This window comes from Leuresthes tenuis, unplaced genomic scaffold, assembly GCF_036924035.1.
Source record: "Leuresthes tenuis unplaced genomic scaffold, fLeuTen1.0.hap1 SCAF_10, whole genome shotgun sequence".
NCBI classification, from domain to species: Eukaryota; Metazoa; Chordata; class Actinopteri; order Atheriniformes; family Atherinopsidae; genus Leuresthes; species Leuresthes tenuis.
The window spans coordinates 7,267,374-7,286,259 of NW_027325364.1; the positions used below are offsets into that span (position 1 = coordinate 7,267,374).

General features: G+C 39.9%; 1 protein-coding gene across 9 annotated transcripts in view; it reads left to right on the top strand.

Moving 5' to 3' along the window:
• The window catches only part of mef2d (myocyte enhancer factor 2d), a 94,702-nt gene that overhangs the window by 21,511 nt on the left and 54,305 nt on the right, over positions 1 to 18,886 (top strand). For all 9 annotated transcript variants that reach the window (XM_072393756.1, XM_072393758.1, XM_072393762.1 and 6 more), the window contains exon 2: positions 12,340 to 12,728. In XM_072393756.1, coding sequence (XP_072249857.1) covers positions 12,675 to 12,728 — 54 coding nt within the window. In that variant the 5' untranslated portion in view covers positions 12,340 to 12,674. The remainder of the gene's footprint in view (positions 1 to 12,339; positions 12,729 to 18,886) is intronic.

An 18,886-nucleotide genomic window follows, 5' to 3' on the forward strand; every position in this document is an offset into this window, starting at 1 on the left:
GAGGACATCCGTTCAGTCTAAAGTGATTGGGTTTGTTTATGAAGCCAGTGTTGCTTTATTTACTTCACCTTAATCACACTTAAATCATAAAGTTTTGGAATCAACGAATTTAGCGTTTTGGTACATGAGAGAAGGACGAGCAGCCAGGACAGCCTGGAAAAGCAGAAGCCTTGGAGCTCTTTGGTGGACAGGAGCTGGAGCCTTTGTGGTGCCAGCTGAGTGAAGCAGACAGTTGAAGGGAACAGGTTGCTGCGTCTGTTAGGGCTCGTCTTGCTGCTCTTGACCTTTAGCCTTTAGTTGTGACAGCTTTAGGGGCTGGGAGATACCAAATTTCATAAGACTAGACAAGACAGAGACGAGCACAATGCCCCTCGGTACTTTGGTTTAAAACATGGTGGAAGGATATTCATGACGATTATATTGATTTAAGTCATTTGGGTGAGATGATTTTAATGGTTTCAAGTTATTATTATGTCAAAGAAAAAAAAGATGCAAGTCATTTGATATTGTTAGAAAACCGTAAACACCATATATATATATCATATGATATGTATATATTCTTTGATTTTCAATATGAATAAGGAAAACAATAAAAAACATATCAAGGAAATCAGATGCAGAATTGTTATTCAGAAAATATATTTTTCAGAAAAATATTTTCATTTTCTTTATAGTTGACCATGATGGTAGTTCAGACATAATGAATTCACTGGGTGAAAATCAGCTTGCAAATTGTTTTTTATCAGGAAAGTCACTCTGGAACAATTCATTAGATTTGTAACATGAAGTGAAGTAAAACAGAGATACTCTTTTGATGCTGGGACAGACACTGTGGCGTAATGAAGCACCCTTGTTGTGTGTGGATGTATTTTCTATGTGACATGTTTGTCTCTTTAACATTTTCATGCTGTCAGGTTTGTTAAGAGACAGACAAAAAATCATGTGGAGAATTCCTATATAATGTAGGTCACACTCAAGAGAAAAGCTCACTGAGGTACCTCAGCAGAGAAAAGCTTTGTCATTTTTTCTTTTTAATTTACTCCATCCTAGGCAGGGAGGCAGATTTACATAATCACTATATTCACTGTCAATTCCTTGAAAGCATATCATGTTTATTCACTAAGTTATTAGTCATTTGGTACAAAGACAATGTACTAAATAAGCTTGTCTTCAACAAAACCTCTTGAGTTTGTCTTTGTCATGGCACATCTCTGAGGTGGCACACCTTTCACATGGATTTGTACACAAAAATAATCCTTTTGCCTGTTCTGTTCTTAAGGATTTGCAGTTACACGAATGGATGTTTATCACTGCAAGAGCTGTAGCTTATATGCTTTTGTGATTCCTTTCAACATAAATACACTTGCCTGTGGGCAAAGGAGCTGCTTCCTCTCACAGCTCTGTTAAGAAGAGAGAATAGATATCCTTTTGCTCAGTGTTTGTGCCTCCCCCACCTCTCCTCAGTGCCGGATCCCCACCACATGTAGCTAACGCAACACAGTCTTGGCCAACGCTTGCGTTTGTGTCAGGAAGAGCGGAGGTAGCCTCATAGATCCCCATTTTAGGCTTCTGGCCAAGACCGTGTGTTCAACATAGTGGGCCCCAGGCAGTCGAGCGCATGGATGACAAATGTGGATGGCAAGCAGGGGGGGGGGGGGGACCTGGAGAAGGGGTAGAGAGATAAGACCGTTTTAGCACTCTTGTTTTCAGTGGAAGTAATTTTGTCCTCAATTCTCTGACCATTGGATTTAATGGAGTTGTATATTTTTTACATCCAAGGGCAGATTTTCTGCTTCGGACAGATGAAAAGTTTTTTCCTGCTCTACCCTCACTGATTTGTCCTTATAAGTTTATACTTTAGAATGAAATTAGCCTTTGGAATTTTCTCACTATGTTTAACCAGCAAGGCTCTGGGCACATACGTGTCTGCACCCATACATTCATTCGCTGTGTTGTGTGGAAACTAAATGACACAACTGTTTAACAGACTCCTGGCCTCCCATTTCCCACACCCTCCAGGCCCCCTCAGAGATTTCAAGGTCATGAAAGGGCTCAGGCTGAGATTCATTTCTTGGGAAGCAGAGCTGCAGTTGCAAACGGTCACATAGAGCCAGTCTCTCCTTTTAAAGTCCTATCTGCGGTCATCTAATGGTATCTCAAAAAGTTCAGATCCATCAGGGTTACTTTTGATCTCCACAGCTTTGGACATTTCATCAGATCAGAAGTGTCAGCAGGCGACTTCATTGGAGCTGACAGGGAGGTGGAAATGGAGTAGTGTAGCTGTTGAAGTTTGACATCAGTGTGGTCATTTTAAAATTGAATGTTGAAAATCTTTGGCTGAATGGCACGAGACATTGCCAGTGTGTTGAACTCTCCGACAGCTGAGCATGTGAGTAAACGTGTGTGTGTGTGTGTGTGGGGGGGGGGTTAAGGGTCCAGTGGAACAAAAGGTATGTAAGCAGCTGCCATCCTGCTACCAGCAGCTTATGATCCAAATGGAAGATGTATACGCACACATGTACATGGGGGACAGATTGCTGTGGAGTGAGGATATGACACACTCAGCGAGGCAGATAGTGGCTCCCTCATTCTCGTCCCACACAGAAATGCATACACGTTTCTTCAAAGTTCCTGTTTCTGTCTAACCAACAGTCCAAAACCAAAACAAACAGAGAAACAAACAGAGAAACAAATAGTTTCAATGTGAAAAGCTACATCTTCCTTGGAAAAAATAGTTTAAATCAGTCATCAATTATCATCATTACTAAATTACCATTTGATTAGTCACCTGATCCCAATTTGAAAAATGTCTGCCTTATTGTTTTTTGTAGTTTCTTATATAAAACATACATAATATCATATATATATATATTATTTTGAATTGTGAAATAAGTTTCTTTAGGTTGTGGGAACTGATAGATTTAAAAAGTCTGAAATATTTGTTCATAATGGAAAGTATTATAATTTTCAGCACTAAAGAATACATGACTTGAAATAAATGGGTGGAATACTCCTTTAAAGAGTTGGCTCCTCAGTAGCCAACATGGACACTGATGAATTGGTAGCAGTTGCTGAAGGCATATTAGGGCAAAGGGTGACCTGGGAGGGGTTTACAGATGAGGAGGGAGGAGATGAATGTACTGTGTGACTCTGAGGAGTGGTAGGGAGGGGGGTGACAAGAAGCAGCAACAGCAAAGGGGGGGGGGCTGGATGGTGGCATGGGGTGTGCTGTTAGAGGGGCAATTTGGGGCGTCTAGAGTGAGGCGTTCCACCAGCAGTTGTCACCTCAGTAGTCGACGGTAGAGTGGCACATGTGCTGCTCTTAGTCGTACCCTCTTTCTTTTCAGGACCTGCTGTTATCTTTGACTTGGACTATCTCATATTGGAGTTTTTTTTCTTTTTCTTTTTTTAAATGAACTGTTTTCAGTCCAGAAACCAGACTACTTTTTGCTCTGATCTGTCACAGCTCCTCCAATCTCTGACGGTAAGAGTGAGCGATTGGGACATTGCAGCTCTCAGCATGTGTGTGTTTCCACTGATGTAATTGTTTTGAACTGACACGAACTCTTGAGTCATTTAAAATCATTTAAGCAATGCAGTTACTTGAAAGGAAAATGTCACAACTGGTGGAGGTTTTAACCAAGACAGGCAATGAGAACACTGACAACAATCGTTGAACTGGAATCAACTTCCTGCTTGAATTTAGCTAATGTTTTCAAGGAACAGTGATATATATATATATATATATAAAGCATTACTACATCTCTATTTGGTCCAGGAAGCCATCATTGGGGTGAACTGCTGGCGCTGCTGACGACTTTATGAGGTAGATAGCGAGGTGACTTACTGTGTGGCCTGTTGTACGTCGTCAGCCGCTGAGCTGACACCTTCCTCTACCCCAAATCCATGGAGAGAGGATCAAGAGCAAAGAGGTTGTGTTGATTTATGGTGACTTATGGTGACTTGTGTTCCTGTGCAGCTCATAACACGCCACCTGTTCCTTTTCTTTCCTGAATTGAAAGCTTATCTGACCATTAGTGTGTCGAGTGGCTGTAATGACGCTTATGCCCTTGACACCTGTTGAAACTACCATGGATTCTTAAATTGTGCACAAATACGTCATTTTGAAGATGCATAGTAGATGATATTCTTTGACCTTTGATGATAAATGACAGGAAGTTGTTTATTCAGGTACAGTCTCCAAGAAATATTCCATTCGCACTCAGCAGATAACGGGTTTACTTTCTTTTGAAATAGAAATTATTCATCTGCCTCTGTGTTGTTGATTATCTTGACTTCTGTGTCCTGCAGTAATGTTGGCTGCTACTTTGAAACCAGCTTTTTTAGTCAGGGTGATGGCAGATAACAACTTTTCTTTTCTGACATGCTTTTGTTTCTTGCTTTGTTTCCTGCTGCATTTTTAAACCTCTCTGAAGTAGAATGGACAGACTTGTAGATCTCCAAGTAGCTGCTTGATCCTTGTTTTGAATCTTGACAACAAAGCCTCTCCGACTGGGTTCTCTGTGGTCATACTGAAAGATGTCTCTCTGTTAGACCTCATGCTGCCTAATGATCACATATATACAGTCACAGTTTGGCACATGCACACACTCACACAACTGCAATATTTTGTGTGAAAGTTTATTAATGTTAAATGCCTTCAACATACTTGCAGTGCCCGTAATTAATTGTTAATCATGGATATAGTGCACAAAGCGTTTTTGGTGGACACATTTTTTTGATAATTTTTTAGGTTACACGCAGTTGAAGCTGGAACAACAGAATTTCTCCTCTCACTCACCTGCATTCATGATAGCACTTGAGATAAACGGCTCTATTTAAGTTTCTGTCCACTGTCCACATGCCTGTCTGGCTTTTGTTGGAAGGCTCTCTGATAGAACTTGTTTGGTTGGTGAAGGCAAATCTGACGCGTACGGGTGTCCACACCCTTTTCCTCAAGTGTCACATTGATGTCATTAGCTTTTTGTCTAGAGGGCATTTCTGTTTGTCACAGACCTTTTGTTGTCGATTTAAAATGATGGGAAAAACCGTGAGGGAGGAAACCTGTTAACCATCAGCAGCACCGCGTCGTTTGTCTTAGAGAAAAGGATCACTGAGGTTATTAATGATACCATCTGAGATAAACAACAGACAAGCATTAAGTTGTACTCAAAAGTATTTCAACTTCATCAGATACTGTCTTTGTCAGAGCAACCCGTCATTTTTAAATGACGCATGTGATTGTGTCATAATTTTTTTAGTTATTATTATTATAATTTTCATTATTTACTTGTCATTACTCATCTTTATTTGTTTATAACAAAGAAGTCATAAAACAGTAAAGACAGAGCCGGAGGGAGCATTCTTTGGTTGAAGATATTGAATGTACAGTCAATAAAACTGAAAAAAAAGGAAAAATGTCCACATCAAGGTGGTGTTATCCATCTGGAAAATTACACGTTTACTACATTTGACATACTTGATCTAAAAAGTCTAATCAATATTCAGATCATTACTGAAATAATCACTTGTTGCAACTCAACAAACGGCTCTTAAACTGGGATGATGTGTCAGAACACACGTCTACCTCCGAGCATTAACTGCCTCATGAATAGTTAAAAACATCAACCTGTTCTCATTTGGACCCATCTTTTTCTGCTTACGATGGTCCTGAAGAGTTAACTTAATCTCCTGAAAATGAAACTATAAAAACCTGATGCAACAGAATTTGTGTATTATTCGTTCATTCCATACACAGATTCATCATATGTAGGTCTACATGTTCCCACAATTAGAGGGTGCCTCAGATCTTGAACTGTTTACTGATTATTTTATGTCAGCACTTTGAATTATCAAACTGCTTTATCCAAAGTGACTTTCAAGTGAGACACACCTTGAGAGTCAATGTGGGGTTCGGTGTCTTGCCCAAGGACACTTCGACATGTAAATTGGAACAGTTGGTGATCGAACTGGTGACCTCCTGCTCGAAAAATGACCTCTCGTCCTCTTGAGATATAGCTGCCCCATTGTGAATGTGTTCATATTATAGTTAATTGACTATGTTTTTGACAATGTGCTGAACCAAAAAAAAAAGAAAAGAAAAAACTAAACAATTAGTACTCTGAATTGATGTGTAATCAAATGATGTGGTTTCAGTCCTCATGGGCTTGTCTTTTTTATATATTAAATGCACAAGTTTCCTGTGAAATCTTTTACCTCTCATTGTTCCACTTGCTCCTCCCATCAGCTCCCACCTTTCAGGGATGGGTGTGACTTTGAACGTGTTATGTGCGTTCACTTTTGGCTGTGATGTAACCTGACAGGTCAAACCACATAGTCAATGCTAGTAAAGCAGTGACAAGTCTCAGAGACAAACAACTAGCCGCATTAAAAGTACCATGTGGCCAGCCAACAAGTCTTCTTTGCTCCACATGTTTTCTAAACCTCTGGACAAAAGGCACGCTTGTGTTTGTGCATATCGCATCCATGGGTGTACTGTGGTTATTATCAAAGTATTATTTCTGTATTCATGCCTGAGGCAATGAGCGCAAACAGTAGATCAGTGACAGTAAGGGCACCCCGTGCTATGTGCGTAGGTGTGTGTTTTTCTTTGTGCGTGTGTGCCGTTGTTTGTCTTTATGTTTGGAAGTGTGTGTGTGTACGTGCTCAGGCAGACTGTAGTATTGATAGCGCCCCAGCAGCGCGGGCGTGATTCATGAGCCAAGAGGCACAGATCTCGTTACCACCCCTCCCATCCCATCTCATCCCTCCCCCCAAACCACCACCACCTCTGAAGTGCTGCCCTTGCAGTGCATCAGCGCTCCTTTCTCCCCCACCTCCCCGAAGTCTTACTCGTGATTGGTCAGAAACAAAGGGGGAAGGGAGGGAATCGTGTTTCTTTGCCAGGGTTGGCAACCTGGATGCACAGGCACCACCATAATCATAAGCTAGGCCTTAGATATAAGGCCAGCAGCTCTTTCCTCCACTATTTGTTACAGTGCCCTCCCTTCGGTCCACCTGCTGAGGCTCCTTCCACATATTCAGCCAAAGGGTTTTGTTGATATTGCAAAGATGCCTGCTTGGTGACCTGAAGCTTCAGAATGGTGGGTGCTGTGTCCAATGGTTGCCCGGGAACATGAGGCAACAGGCTGTAAATATCACACAGCTGGTGCTGGCAGAACACCCTCAAGGTTGGGCTGCAAACCGAGCCTCCCTGGGTCAGATGAGGGATTTTCAGCGACCCAGTTACACACCAACCTCCCCCCTACCCTTTAACCTCAACCTGAGCGGTGGTTCTTTCTGTGTCCCATTCAGGTGCAAAGTCCTTACACTTCTCCTCTCTCTCCTAGTCTCAAAATTTGATTCATGATATCATGTTGAAGCTGGGGAGCTGTGTATGAATTATTAAAAATACTAATATTAATGTGTGTATATATCCACAGAAAGGGCATTCAGGAAACTTGTTGAAACACGCTGTAAAAGTTGGAAGACCTTTTGAGGAACAGGGAAAAAGAAATGTCAAAAAGTAGATTCATGACGGTCACTCCTCTGGTTTTCTTCATCTTTTCTGTTTCTGGTCAAATGAAACTTGGAACATACAGAAGCATCCGACACCTGCTGATTTGATTTAGTGTGAAGTTGTGTGGAGCATCTGATGGCATCATTTGTCATCTTGTGTTTTGTCCATCATGTCAGGTCTGTTTGATTTAACAGTGAGTGATGAATAAATGTTGGTGAAATATTGATCTTTTCGACTTCAAACTGAGGGAGAGATCAGTCATTTTCACAACCTGCTGCAGAGGTCATGACTCCAGCAGCTCCATCCAGGCTCTCTGCCCTCTTCTTTAAACTTTAAGCTCTGAACTCCTGATCGTGAGGCGGCTTCTTTGATATTTTTCCAAGCAGGGCCAGCAAACTGATATGAAAATGTTTCATATATTTCATTGACAGCTATCATGATTGTTTATATCTGTATTGTGTCATACAATCTCTTTAACTAATTGGTGACTTTTGCCCACCTTACGTTAGAATGCCATGTACATTTTTAACAGACATTTTTGAATAATCCGTCATGCCTTGTAGAAGAAAATGTTGCCACTACGTGTTACTCACTGGTGACAGAGTAAGCAATTGTTAGAAACAAAATGGAACATAGCTATCATGTTTCAGTATGTCTTTAGATACAGTCTATCTCATCCAGAAATTATTCACATGGAGGATGCATCATTTGATCCCTCACAAGTTCAAAATTAAATTATATGAGATTGTAATAGTTTTTTGGTTTACAATTCTCATGACATGAATAAAGAAATATGAATGATTATTCGCAGTTTTTGAATATTTATGTAGTAAATTCGCCAAAAGCCACATCACCATTAATCAATGTTTCACGGCAAACCGTATCAGGGACATTAAACTTTGAACGTTATTACCAGCTATATTGTTTTTAAATCTTCTTTTTAGGACTGAATTTTACTGGAATGTAGTTTATGTAGTTTTGTGTCATGTGCCATGACACTGGCAGGGTTTGTTTTGATTAAGAAGTAGAGAACCAGATTCATCTAGGTCAGTTTAGGGCACCATGCAGTGGTGTTGGTTGTGGTCAGCTTTGGCAGATGTTGATGCTCACTGCTGAGGGGGTAAAAGTGATTCCTTCTCAGTAGTCCTCTGGCATGGCTCCAGCATCCCTGAACCACCAGTACCACCACCACCCTACCTCCCCTCGACTTCATCCCCCTTCTACTGACTCTTATCTCTGTGCTCCAGGTTTGCTCCACTCACACATGGCACGCCAGAGCATCAAGGGATGGACATGCAGGAAGATGCGGACAAATTGATCAGACGGGCTGAGATCTGACTTATAAACTGATGCTTCAGTGTTTTATTAGAGTCATCATATGGTCATACTAATAACGCTCCCTTTAAAATGGAGCAATTCAATGAGAGTTGTCTGTCCATTGCAAAATAAAACCACCAAGAGCAAATTTCTGCAAATTTTGAAACATCTTCTTCTAATTTCAATTAAAATTGTATCCTGTCTTGCATTTTGCTCTTCTTTGATTATCACTCATTTCAATCTCAAATATTGCATTTTACCTGCCAGATTTTAGTGTTTTACACACATGGCTTTTAACACCTGGTTTCCCCACTGTATTTTGAGCCATTTAAGTGACTTGTTTTTTGTGTGTCATGACTCAGTCACAGCCCTGCGCTCCATGCCTGCAGGTTCTGACACATTCAGCCTGTAGCAGAAACATTGGTGGCAATGTATCGGTAATATTGAGGGCAGCTTCAGCCTGGGGGACAGCCAAGCAGGTTGTCAGTGGGAAGGTCAGTAGTTCACAAACCACGACTGGCTGGGAAAAACTGTCTGACATGCCCTTTGGCAAATCACTTAACCCCTGATGTTCCTGTCGCTTGGAAGAAACTTCTTTATGTTCAACTGTAGATGACAGTGGTTACATGAGGAAGTCCAGATGCAACTATGCATAACTCTGGAGCATGTTATACAAAACTTCCTACTTTTTCCTCATGCATACATGTTAAATGTTGCCATTCCAGCTCATGGCTTTCTACCCACATAATAGAAAGTGAAGCTTTGAAATGTTTAAAAATCCCTTGGCACAGTATCAGATGTCAGGGATAAACATGTGATTCAACATTTGCTAACTGATCTTGTATGCATTAATCTCAATTGCAGGCTGTTCCTAGGCCATGGCCCAATATGGCCTCTCGGATCACAAGCTTAATGTACTTTTGGTAGATTCAACCATTATTTGCACTGTTAGGTGCTGTAAACAATATTGGATGTCTACAGAGAATGGAGCCAGCCCTTTTTTGAATTTTTTTTTTTTTAAAGAAACAGTTTCTGCTGTTTCGATACAAATGTGTATGAAAACATCATGCATGAGATGGAAAAGTGGCTTCACAGAGCTTTATGAACTTCCAATTTACACGGTTTATCTATCAAGATGTTTAATTTTTTTATTAAGTTTTGACAGCCCAAAATTTTCAAGGCCCTGTACTGTTTAAGTGTAGTGCATGTAGGAGTTGTATTTTTGTGTCTCTGCAAATTTCTCCAAGGCTCTGCTTTCCTTCTCTTGTTTTTTCAAAAAACTCTAACTTTCTAGAAATAAATAGCTAAATAAAATACTTTTCAACACCTCTTGTGAAAAAACATTTCTTAATGCACTTGGGTGTTCCCCAGGGTGTTAATTTGGTTCCATTGTAGATTCCTAATAATCAATGTTTAACTTTTCAATGTTCAGAGCCTCGCTATCGCTCTTGCCTGTTCAGTAAGGCAGCAGACACACTCCAGGCCCTCTGCTTCTCATGTGAGAACAGAAATTCTGCCTGACATCAGACATGGGAAGCAAACTGCAGCAGCATGAAGGGTAAAAGGTCGAGACTTGACCACCCCAGGCAGATAAAGCAGCCTTTTCATGTGTGATCAGCCCACAGCCTAAAGACAAATCCCTCAGTTTGCTGCTTTTGAACTTCACCACAACTGGAGCAAGTCCTTCACCCTCTCTGTGGCTAACAAAGGCTGTGAGATGAACACACACACCTTGTTATTATTATGTTAGAATATGTCGCACATTTATGCCCTGTCATTTGAAGTTGAAGGGAAAAAAAGAAAGACGGCACAGCATGTTAGAAATACCTGCTCTTTCTTTAGTGACACTAATGAGGTGATCCAGGGAGAGTTCATGACCCTTTATTGAATTATCCTAATAAATCTGTGCCCATCATAACAGAAACATAGAAATGAACAGAAGCAGAGAAGTTAAAGGTGGATATTTGGAAAAAAAATGTAGCTGAAGGGGCTGGAAGCTTATTTTTGACAAATGTTGGTAATACAGCACATTCAGCTCACTGTAGATGCTCCCTGTAAGAATCAGTCTTGGCCAGCCTCCAGTTCTCCATCAAGCCTTTTTACAAAGCAATTATGACACTCATAACACCCTCTTCCTTCAACCCCCCTCCATGCTTTCCCATCAGTGCATAATTTATAAGCAACTCATTGCCATAGCCAAGCCAATTGCATCTTCTCAAAACGAGCATGCCATGCAGCGCCCACAGCAGCACAAAAGGAATGTCAGCCACATGACAGACAGTTTCAAGCTCTTTGTTTTATAAGAATGGATGTAAATAGAGGGCGTTCTTCTTCTGCTGCTCCCCCAGGTAGAGGGAATTCAAACAAATCTGAGAAGCTGGTGTTTTGTCTGTACTCAAGGCTTTCCAGATGCTTTAGCTCTGTAATGCTGCCATTTGGCTACCACTGTATCTGTGTGTGTGAGTGTATGTGTGTGTATGTGAGTGTGGTGTGTACACCTAGTCTGTATGTATATATAGAGACAGCTATTTTTATAGCTGAACCATGAATAGCAGTAACGGGACCTAAAACAGTCCTAACCTCTGTTGTCATTCCCAGGTTTCTGGCATCTCATTCATTCATGAGTTTTCGTGAGTTTGAAGAAACTGTGTTCCTTTGAGAAGTTTTTTTTTTTTTTACATTTTTCATAACATACTCCTCCTTTGTTTTTGATCAGACTCAAAGAGGCATCTCAGACCACTATAATTTCATGGTTAGTTACATGGATAGCACACATTTTTAAGGAAATAGGTCACCACTCAGTTAAGTTAAAAAGCATAATAATATTGTCCAGCCTCGATTTGAATAGTGGAAATAATGGAAATTTGCCCACTCATCCTGCTTTACAGACATGTCCGATATCTATCCTGGGAGTCTGGAAAATCAACTCGGCATAGTTCAAAGGATAAAATTCCCATCCTTACAGTGTTGACTGTTATACTGGTGCACATTACGCTAAACACAGACTCAGTCTCATTGAGAGAAATTATCGTACATCAAGACAGTGTTTTGAAAATGGAAAATATGTAGAATCCATAAACTCAGTGGCTCATTTTTGTTTTGCCTCTTGTTTGGGAATCACATTCGGCGTGTCAGGCGGCCCAGGCTGGGCAGCCGGTTGCCGTGGGCGACCAGCAGATCAGTGATGTGGCGGTGATGCCTCTAATGAAGCTGACACAGCACAGCCTCCCTCCTCGCAGACGCCTAAGGCCTTTTGCTCTGCATGTAGCGATCACCCCCCACCCCCCCACCCCGATCTCCTGTTAGTTTTTAGCCAAATGTGCCTCTGATTTGATGGCACTTCAAATGCATTGCTGCGTCATTTATTCGCTCATATATGTTGGGCCAAGCCAAATACAGCATTTGCAGTAGCTAAACTGGGTCACAGTATACAAACAGAGCCTCTCTCTGCCCTTTTCAGTCTCCCTCCCTGTCTGATGAATGCCTCTGTGCTTGTTTTCCAGGAGCTGCCCAGCTGAGGTGAAGGGGAGGGCAGAAGATCTTAGTGGAGCCTGATTGTGGTTGACCCGCCCCTCTGAAACAGGACCATGATCTGAAGAGGGTGCTGCACTCAAAACCCCATTTTTCCTCTCCTCCTTCTCCCACTTTTTTTTATTTTTAATTTTTTTTTCAGTCATTGTGGTAAAAGCTTTTCTGCTCAGGTGCTTCAAACCGAGTCAGTGTGCAGGGCGAAGTGAAGGCAACTAAACATTTAAAGAGGAAGAAATACAGCAACCGCCATCCGTGACCTCAGACATTGCCACTCCCACACTGCTCCTCCCACTGCAACACCAGAACCATGGGGAGGAAAAAGATCCAGATTCAGAGGATCACAGACGAACGCAACAGACAGGTCAGTCCCAGTGAAATGGGCTAACATTATCCAAATATGTCAAAACTTCTAACTAAACTCATTAGCTAACAGCTGCATCATAATATCACTATATGAAGCAACTTAGTAGAGATAATGAAGCTTTCAGGGCAGGAATTGTGGAATTGAAGTCACAAATAACAGGTGTGGGTAACTGTAGAACCTCAGCTTCTGTAGTGGGGCGGGTTGCTGTTAATTATGGGATTTGTGGCTCAGTTTCATGCCACTTTTGTTTGTGTACCGATACGTCCTTTAGAAAGACAATTTAAACCCATATTGCCCCTGATGGTTTTGTATGCATGGGGAAAATCCAAGCTACTTTAGAGAAAAGCATCTGCCATATGGATGCCATGTATTCTTCAGTGTTAATGAACGCACTCTCCATAAATAAGACTAATCTTCAATTGTGTCATGTCTAAATTCAGTTGAAATACTCAGTAAAAGTATGTTTTTAATGTTTCTAGACTGCTGAAAGTTGCTACAGTAGAATATGATCTTTTGTAATTTGTAACTGTTTGATATTTGAAATATTGATTTAAAACCTGTTTTAATATTTTGAAATATTTCAATCAAAGATATTGTCCAACAGCAGAATGTACTGTTGTTGAGTGAAATTGTGCACTGCTTGAACAATCTCTTTACTTATTCGTTGCCTCTGGTTATGGCTGTGAATGTAGTTTTGTGTAAGCCATAGTTGACAAGATTTAAAATGTGAAGATGGAGAGCTGTCCAGTTTTAACCAGATAACAGTCACATGACTTTTTTATCCAATCCAATGCAACTTTATTTATAAAGCACATTTAAAACAACAGAGTTGACCCAAAGTGCTATACAATCAAATATGCATTTAGAAACTTGCATAAAACACAGATATAAAAGATAAATGCAAACATAAGTATCACGGGCAGAGTAAATGAAACAACAACTAGAAATAAGAGTTCAACAACTCACACTGTGGTAAAGGCGAAAGAAAACAAATGTGATTTTAAGATATTTAGAAATGAGAAGAGAAAGAAGCCTGCTTAAAATCTAAAGGCAACTTGTTCCAAAGTTTAAACCTCTATGAAGGAAAGAGAGAGAAACCTGAAAAACTGACATCATACTGACATAATTATATCCCAAACAGCGATGCTTCTGTCACTGTAATAGTGAAATACGGCCACAAATCCCCTTTATTACCATGTAGTTGCCAAAATGTACATCATAATAACACATAAGCTAATGTCTTTTCAAAGTTTGTGACATACTGCCTACACACTGACACCACTGGCAAAGATGTGTTGTTGCTAATATGAGGTTAAGTGTGGTTTGAATCGTGTGTTAAACAGTCAGTGTGCATGCTCTAATTTAGGAGATGAAATGAAAATCTTTTTGCAGATGCATCATGCATGCCATGCTGCTGGTATGAAGCCAACGTCAAGCTGGATTTATATGCAACACAGGAGATTAATAACAATAGATGTGTTTTGCATGGGTTTTGATTTGTATAATATAGAAGGATTTCTTCAACCTGATCCCCAACTCGTCATATGTAGATGCTTCGTTAGAAGCACAGGGTGTCACTTTGGGATATGAAATTGTTCTCTACATGGTAGCGTAAATGTCACCAGACATGTCGCTATGGTAACATGGATAATGTCAACCAATCTTTCTGCAGTAATATGCTTTTTACTGTGTAATTTGAAGGTGTGATATTATGTCAATTTGAATATTTTCACTCAATTTTCTTATTGAGATGTATGAGGCAGGCTTTAGTCAAAATACCCGTTGGTTTGAGCAGAGTGCATCTAGTCCTATTTTGAGCCCTTATTTTTAACACTATGTTTTTGGGGCAGACTTTTGAAAGTGACTGTCTCTGACAAAACCGTGGAATCGCATTAAATCCCGATGTTTAGCAGAAGAGGTGGAGTGATGTACTTTTGAGATTAAATTTGAATTGGCTTGTGAAATTATAAACTTTCAAACAAATTGGAACTAAAAAATGTCTTGTGTTTTTGGGAAGTTTTACTCTTGTTGGTGACTTCAGACAAAAAAACCCTGCCTTTTCTCGCCTGAACCAAGTACTTACTTTAACCAGCTGCTTTAAAGTGTGATATTTACTCATCATTACTGTCATCATTTACTGTCTGTGCAGTTGACGCGTTGCAAGCTCCACTTGTCTTCACCAGCCATCTCCATGTGGTTTATCTGTAGTTTTGACTCCAAGTTACTATACATCCTTTTAGAAAATGCACATTAATTGTGCTGTTACTAAATACCCACATGCAGCTGAAGGCAAGACTTAATTAAGATACACCAATAAATTGTTTTCAGCTTGAACGTCTACTGGCCAAACTGTTTGATTCAGTGTAGGTTACATTTCCACACATGAATGGCAACTACACAGAACACATTGTTTATGTGGAAGTTTGTCGCTGTAAGTAAAGATAATGGAAAAAGAAGCAATCTTTGATATCTTTCATTTTAGATTGTAAGATTGTAAGTTCTGGTCTTGGTGCATTTTAGAAAAGTTACTAATTAGCATTTCATCATAAATATCATCAGGGTTTTCCATGTTTATGGTGCCAGTGATAATGAAGACATAAAATTTGATTTGTTAAGTCAGACTTAGAAAGAGGTAATCGGCCAAAAAACTTAAAAAATTTCATCTCTGAAATTTACACACACAAATATCTGGAATTTTTTTGTGCTAAAACCAAGCTTTTGCAAAGAACATTCAGAACCATTAAATGGCTCAAAATTGACCAATTTCTTGGATGGTTTAACTGGCTTGAATACTCAATATTCCTGTCATGCATCCTACTCAGATCTGAGAAAGAAACGGCCATTTTTTTTCTTTTCTCCGGGACTGAATTCCACTGCATTTAAAAATCTTTTAACTCACGTGACAACAAACTCCCACAGGGATCCTTTGTGTTTTCACATGCACTGTGTAGTGTGAGTAAGTTGGAAGGTGCTCTCTTAGCAGTGCCAGAATAGAACATTTTAATGGGATTGTGTTGCATGAGGCCTATATGACTCCGCAAAGCTGTTGTGGGATTTCTCAGGCACCCCACTGCCTTCAGTGATAAGGAACAAAAAAGTATGATTTAACCCCCCCCCCAAAAGAAAAAAAAATTAAAAAAGCCTCAATCCCTCTGGTTACGTCAGTGGCATTGTCAGACTGGATGAAAGGGTAAATGATCCATCTAAAATGAGTCAACTGGTAAATGGGCTTCGCTCCATTGAGCAGATTGAGTAATGGATTTGACATGCCCACCTTCAAAAGCAAAGAGAGACACAGACAAGGAAAACAAGATGGAGAAAGAGAGAGAAACAAGATGCCTCGCTGAATAAGACTTAAGAGCGAGGTAGCTGTAGGGTCGGGAAAATCATCCTCAGTTTTCTACTCATCGATCTTAGCCGGTTGCATTTCTATAAATGAGAGGAAATGGCTCCTGCAGGGGGGCAGTGAAGTATCATGGCTTGTTATTCATCAATACACACAATTGGACATAAAGGAGGTGGGGGTGTTGTTGTGTTTTAGTAGGGGCAGGCTCTGGTTAATGGAGCCTGCATCTGTATCAGGTGGCAAGCAGTTAGTCAATAAGGTGATGGCCTCTCTGGTAATAATATACGTGGTCTCAATGTTGGAATCAAAGATTACTCATTGGCTGTGATCAGGAGATTAACCAGTAGAAAATTATTTCTTAATCACTTCAGCTAACAAGTAGGTGTGATGACATTTTCAGGCCTGTAGGGAGCCAAAACTGCACTCAGCACCTGCATTTGTCTTTTCTAACCCACAGTAAAACCATGTACTCAGTAAAACCAGATTCAGTTCTGCTATCATTCTTTTGTTTTGAAGTGGAACTAAGTATAAAGCTAGTAAAGAAAATAAGTGCTTTTTACATGCTTTCTCTGTTTTGCTTCAGCTAATGAACAGTGCAGCCTTTGAAAGGAAATCTAATGAATTTGGAGTACATGCAGCCCGTCACCCTCCTACATGTTGATTCAGAGATGCTGCCATAAGCTCCACAAAATAAACAGCGTTCAGAGTGTGGGCCCCAGCTGGAAACATGACAGCATCTCAAATACCACATTTCTTATTGAGACAAAGACGCACAAGAAAGAACAGAGAACAGGACTGGAAATGTTGGAATGCTCTGATGGCTTCTTTTTTTCATATTTATGAATAGCAGTTGTCACATCAAAGATAACACAAAAAGAGTTGACTTTTCATTAACACTGTGACCCATTTTAACAGGGAGATCTGAGAGATTTGCTACCAAAAATGAAAGACTCTTGAAACAGTTATCATATTTATACCAATACCAGCTATAGAGCGCCTAAAACATGCCAAGAAGTACATTACATATATGTTTTTTTGGAAAAAAACAAAAAGAAATTGATTTATTGGACCAGATTTACAAAGCCAGGCAAAAAAGCATGAGGCTGCATCCCAGAAAAAAAATCGTGATGGCCAGTTCTTCTGGTGATCCTCTAACTATGCATTGATATATTGACTCAGACACAGTCAGATCATTTCAATAATGACCAAAGCAGCCCACCTAGAGCAGTGCAAATTAACATGTGGTTGCAAACATGCAGGACTGATGATGAGCATGTGCAGGTGATTTATGAACAACAAAAGCTTGTTTTATTTATTTAAGGGTATACGTGCAAAGGGTGACCGTCCTTATTATATGCAGCTGATTTGAAAATATGCTGGGCTGTTTTGCTCTGATCAAAGAAATGCCTTCTTACTTTCACATAACTTTTGCAAGACTTCCATCTTTAGTTTAATTATCTTTGCATAGGTCATTTGGAATTGAGCACATTTGATAAATCTACAGTCGCAGAAAACCCAGTTAGAATTTTTTGGAGAAGCCCGTGGTGAATTTGAAAAGTAATTTACTTCTGTACTCTCGGCATTCCTGACTTCAGCACCAGCAACACAGTAGATTAAGAAGTGGACTGTGAAATTTCAGCCATAGAAGCCATCTTACTGAAGAAGTAGAGAATAAATCTTTGTTTTCTGGTTTGGAGCACCGTATAGAAAAATGCCACATACATACAATACTGATATTTTTGTTAATAAAAAAAAATTAACTGAAAGGATATCTAAGGGAAATACAGTATAAGGCCAGCCACAAAAATCTCCTCATCCAAGCCCCCCAGAAGCAAACGTATCACTGCGCCCCTGTAATAAATTGTACGGTAGTGTTGTAATGTCAAAGTAGGGACAGCACTATGGATTCTGGGGAACATTTCAGTACATCATTTCCAATAGCACAGTTTAAAATAGCACTGTTTAGCTGAGGATTTTGAGAATTTTAGAGCCATTAAATGTGTTCAAATGACCTGATTTCACCAAAACAGTCTGAATTTTAAGATAACCATTATCCTCTAATGCCAAGGCTATGCCATTACAGTAAGAATTAAAACATGGAATTGTGGCTTAAATGGTTGATCAGACTTTAATTGTAAACTGAGTTAAGTTTGATATTATTTTACCAGTTTCAAGTTGAGTCGGTGTTTCTCAATTTTTAGCGTATCATGTATCCGTATGGATCAATCATTCAGAGAGGTTTGGTGCCATTCTAATCCATAGCAGTGCAACTCCATGTCATGAAACATAGTCTATAGGAGAAAATGAATGAGATTTTTTTTTTTTCAAAACAAGGTATGCCTCTGCTTTGCAACTCTGTTGTGACTGCATTTCTTTGGAATTGACCCACAGTTTAACCGACTGAACTGATTAAATCCCCAGATTGTAAAATCTGTTCTCTTCAAAGTGAAGTGTGTCGTTCCTGCCTGCCAGTCATGCACAGAGAATCTTTTTATTCTTCTGATGGGACAGTGTCTCTTACTGAAATGCATTTTTTAAGTTGCACTTAGCTTAGCTTAATTCTGTCTTTATGTCTTGAGGCCGATAGCTTTAACTTTTTTTAAAGATGATTTTTAACACTTTTCCTCATTTTCTGTGTTGATTACACCATCAGAGTTTTCATGACCACCTAACCTTAGAATACTAGTATGTTAAGTTGACTTTTCTAAGCCTGGGTGTTTGAAATATATATTTTCATCCCACCTCCTGCTATGTTGACATTTCAGTTTTGTTATAGAAAAAGGGTCGACATGGCGGACACTTCTGAAAA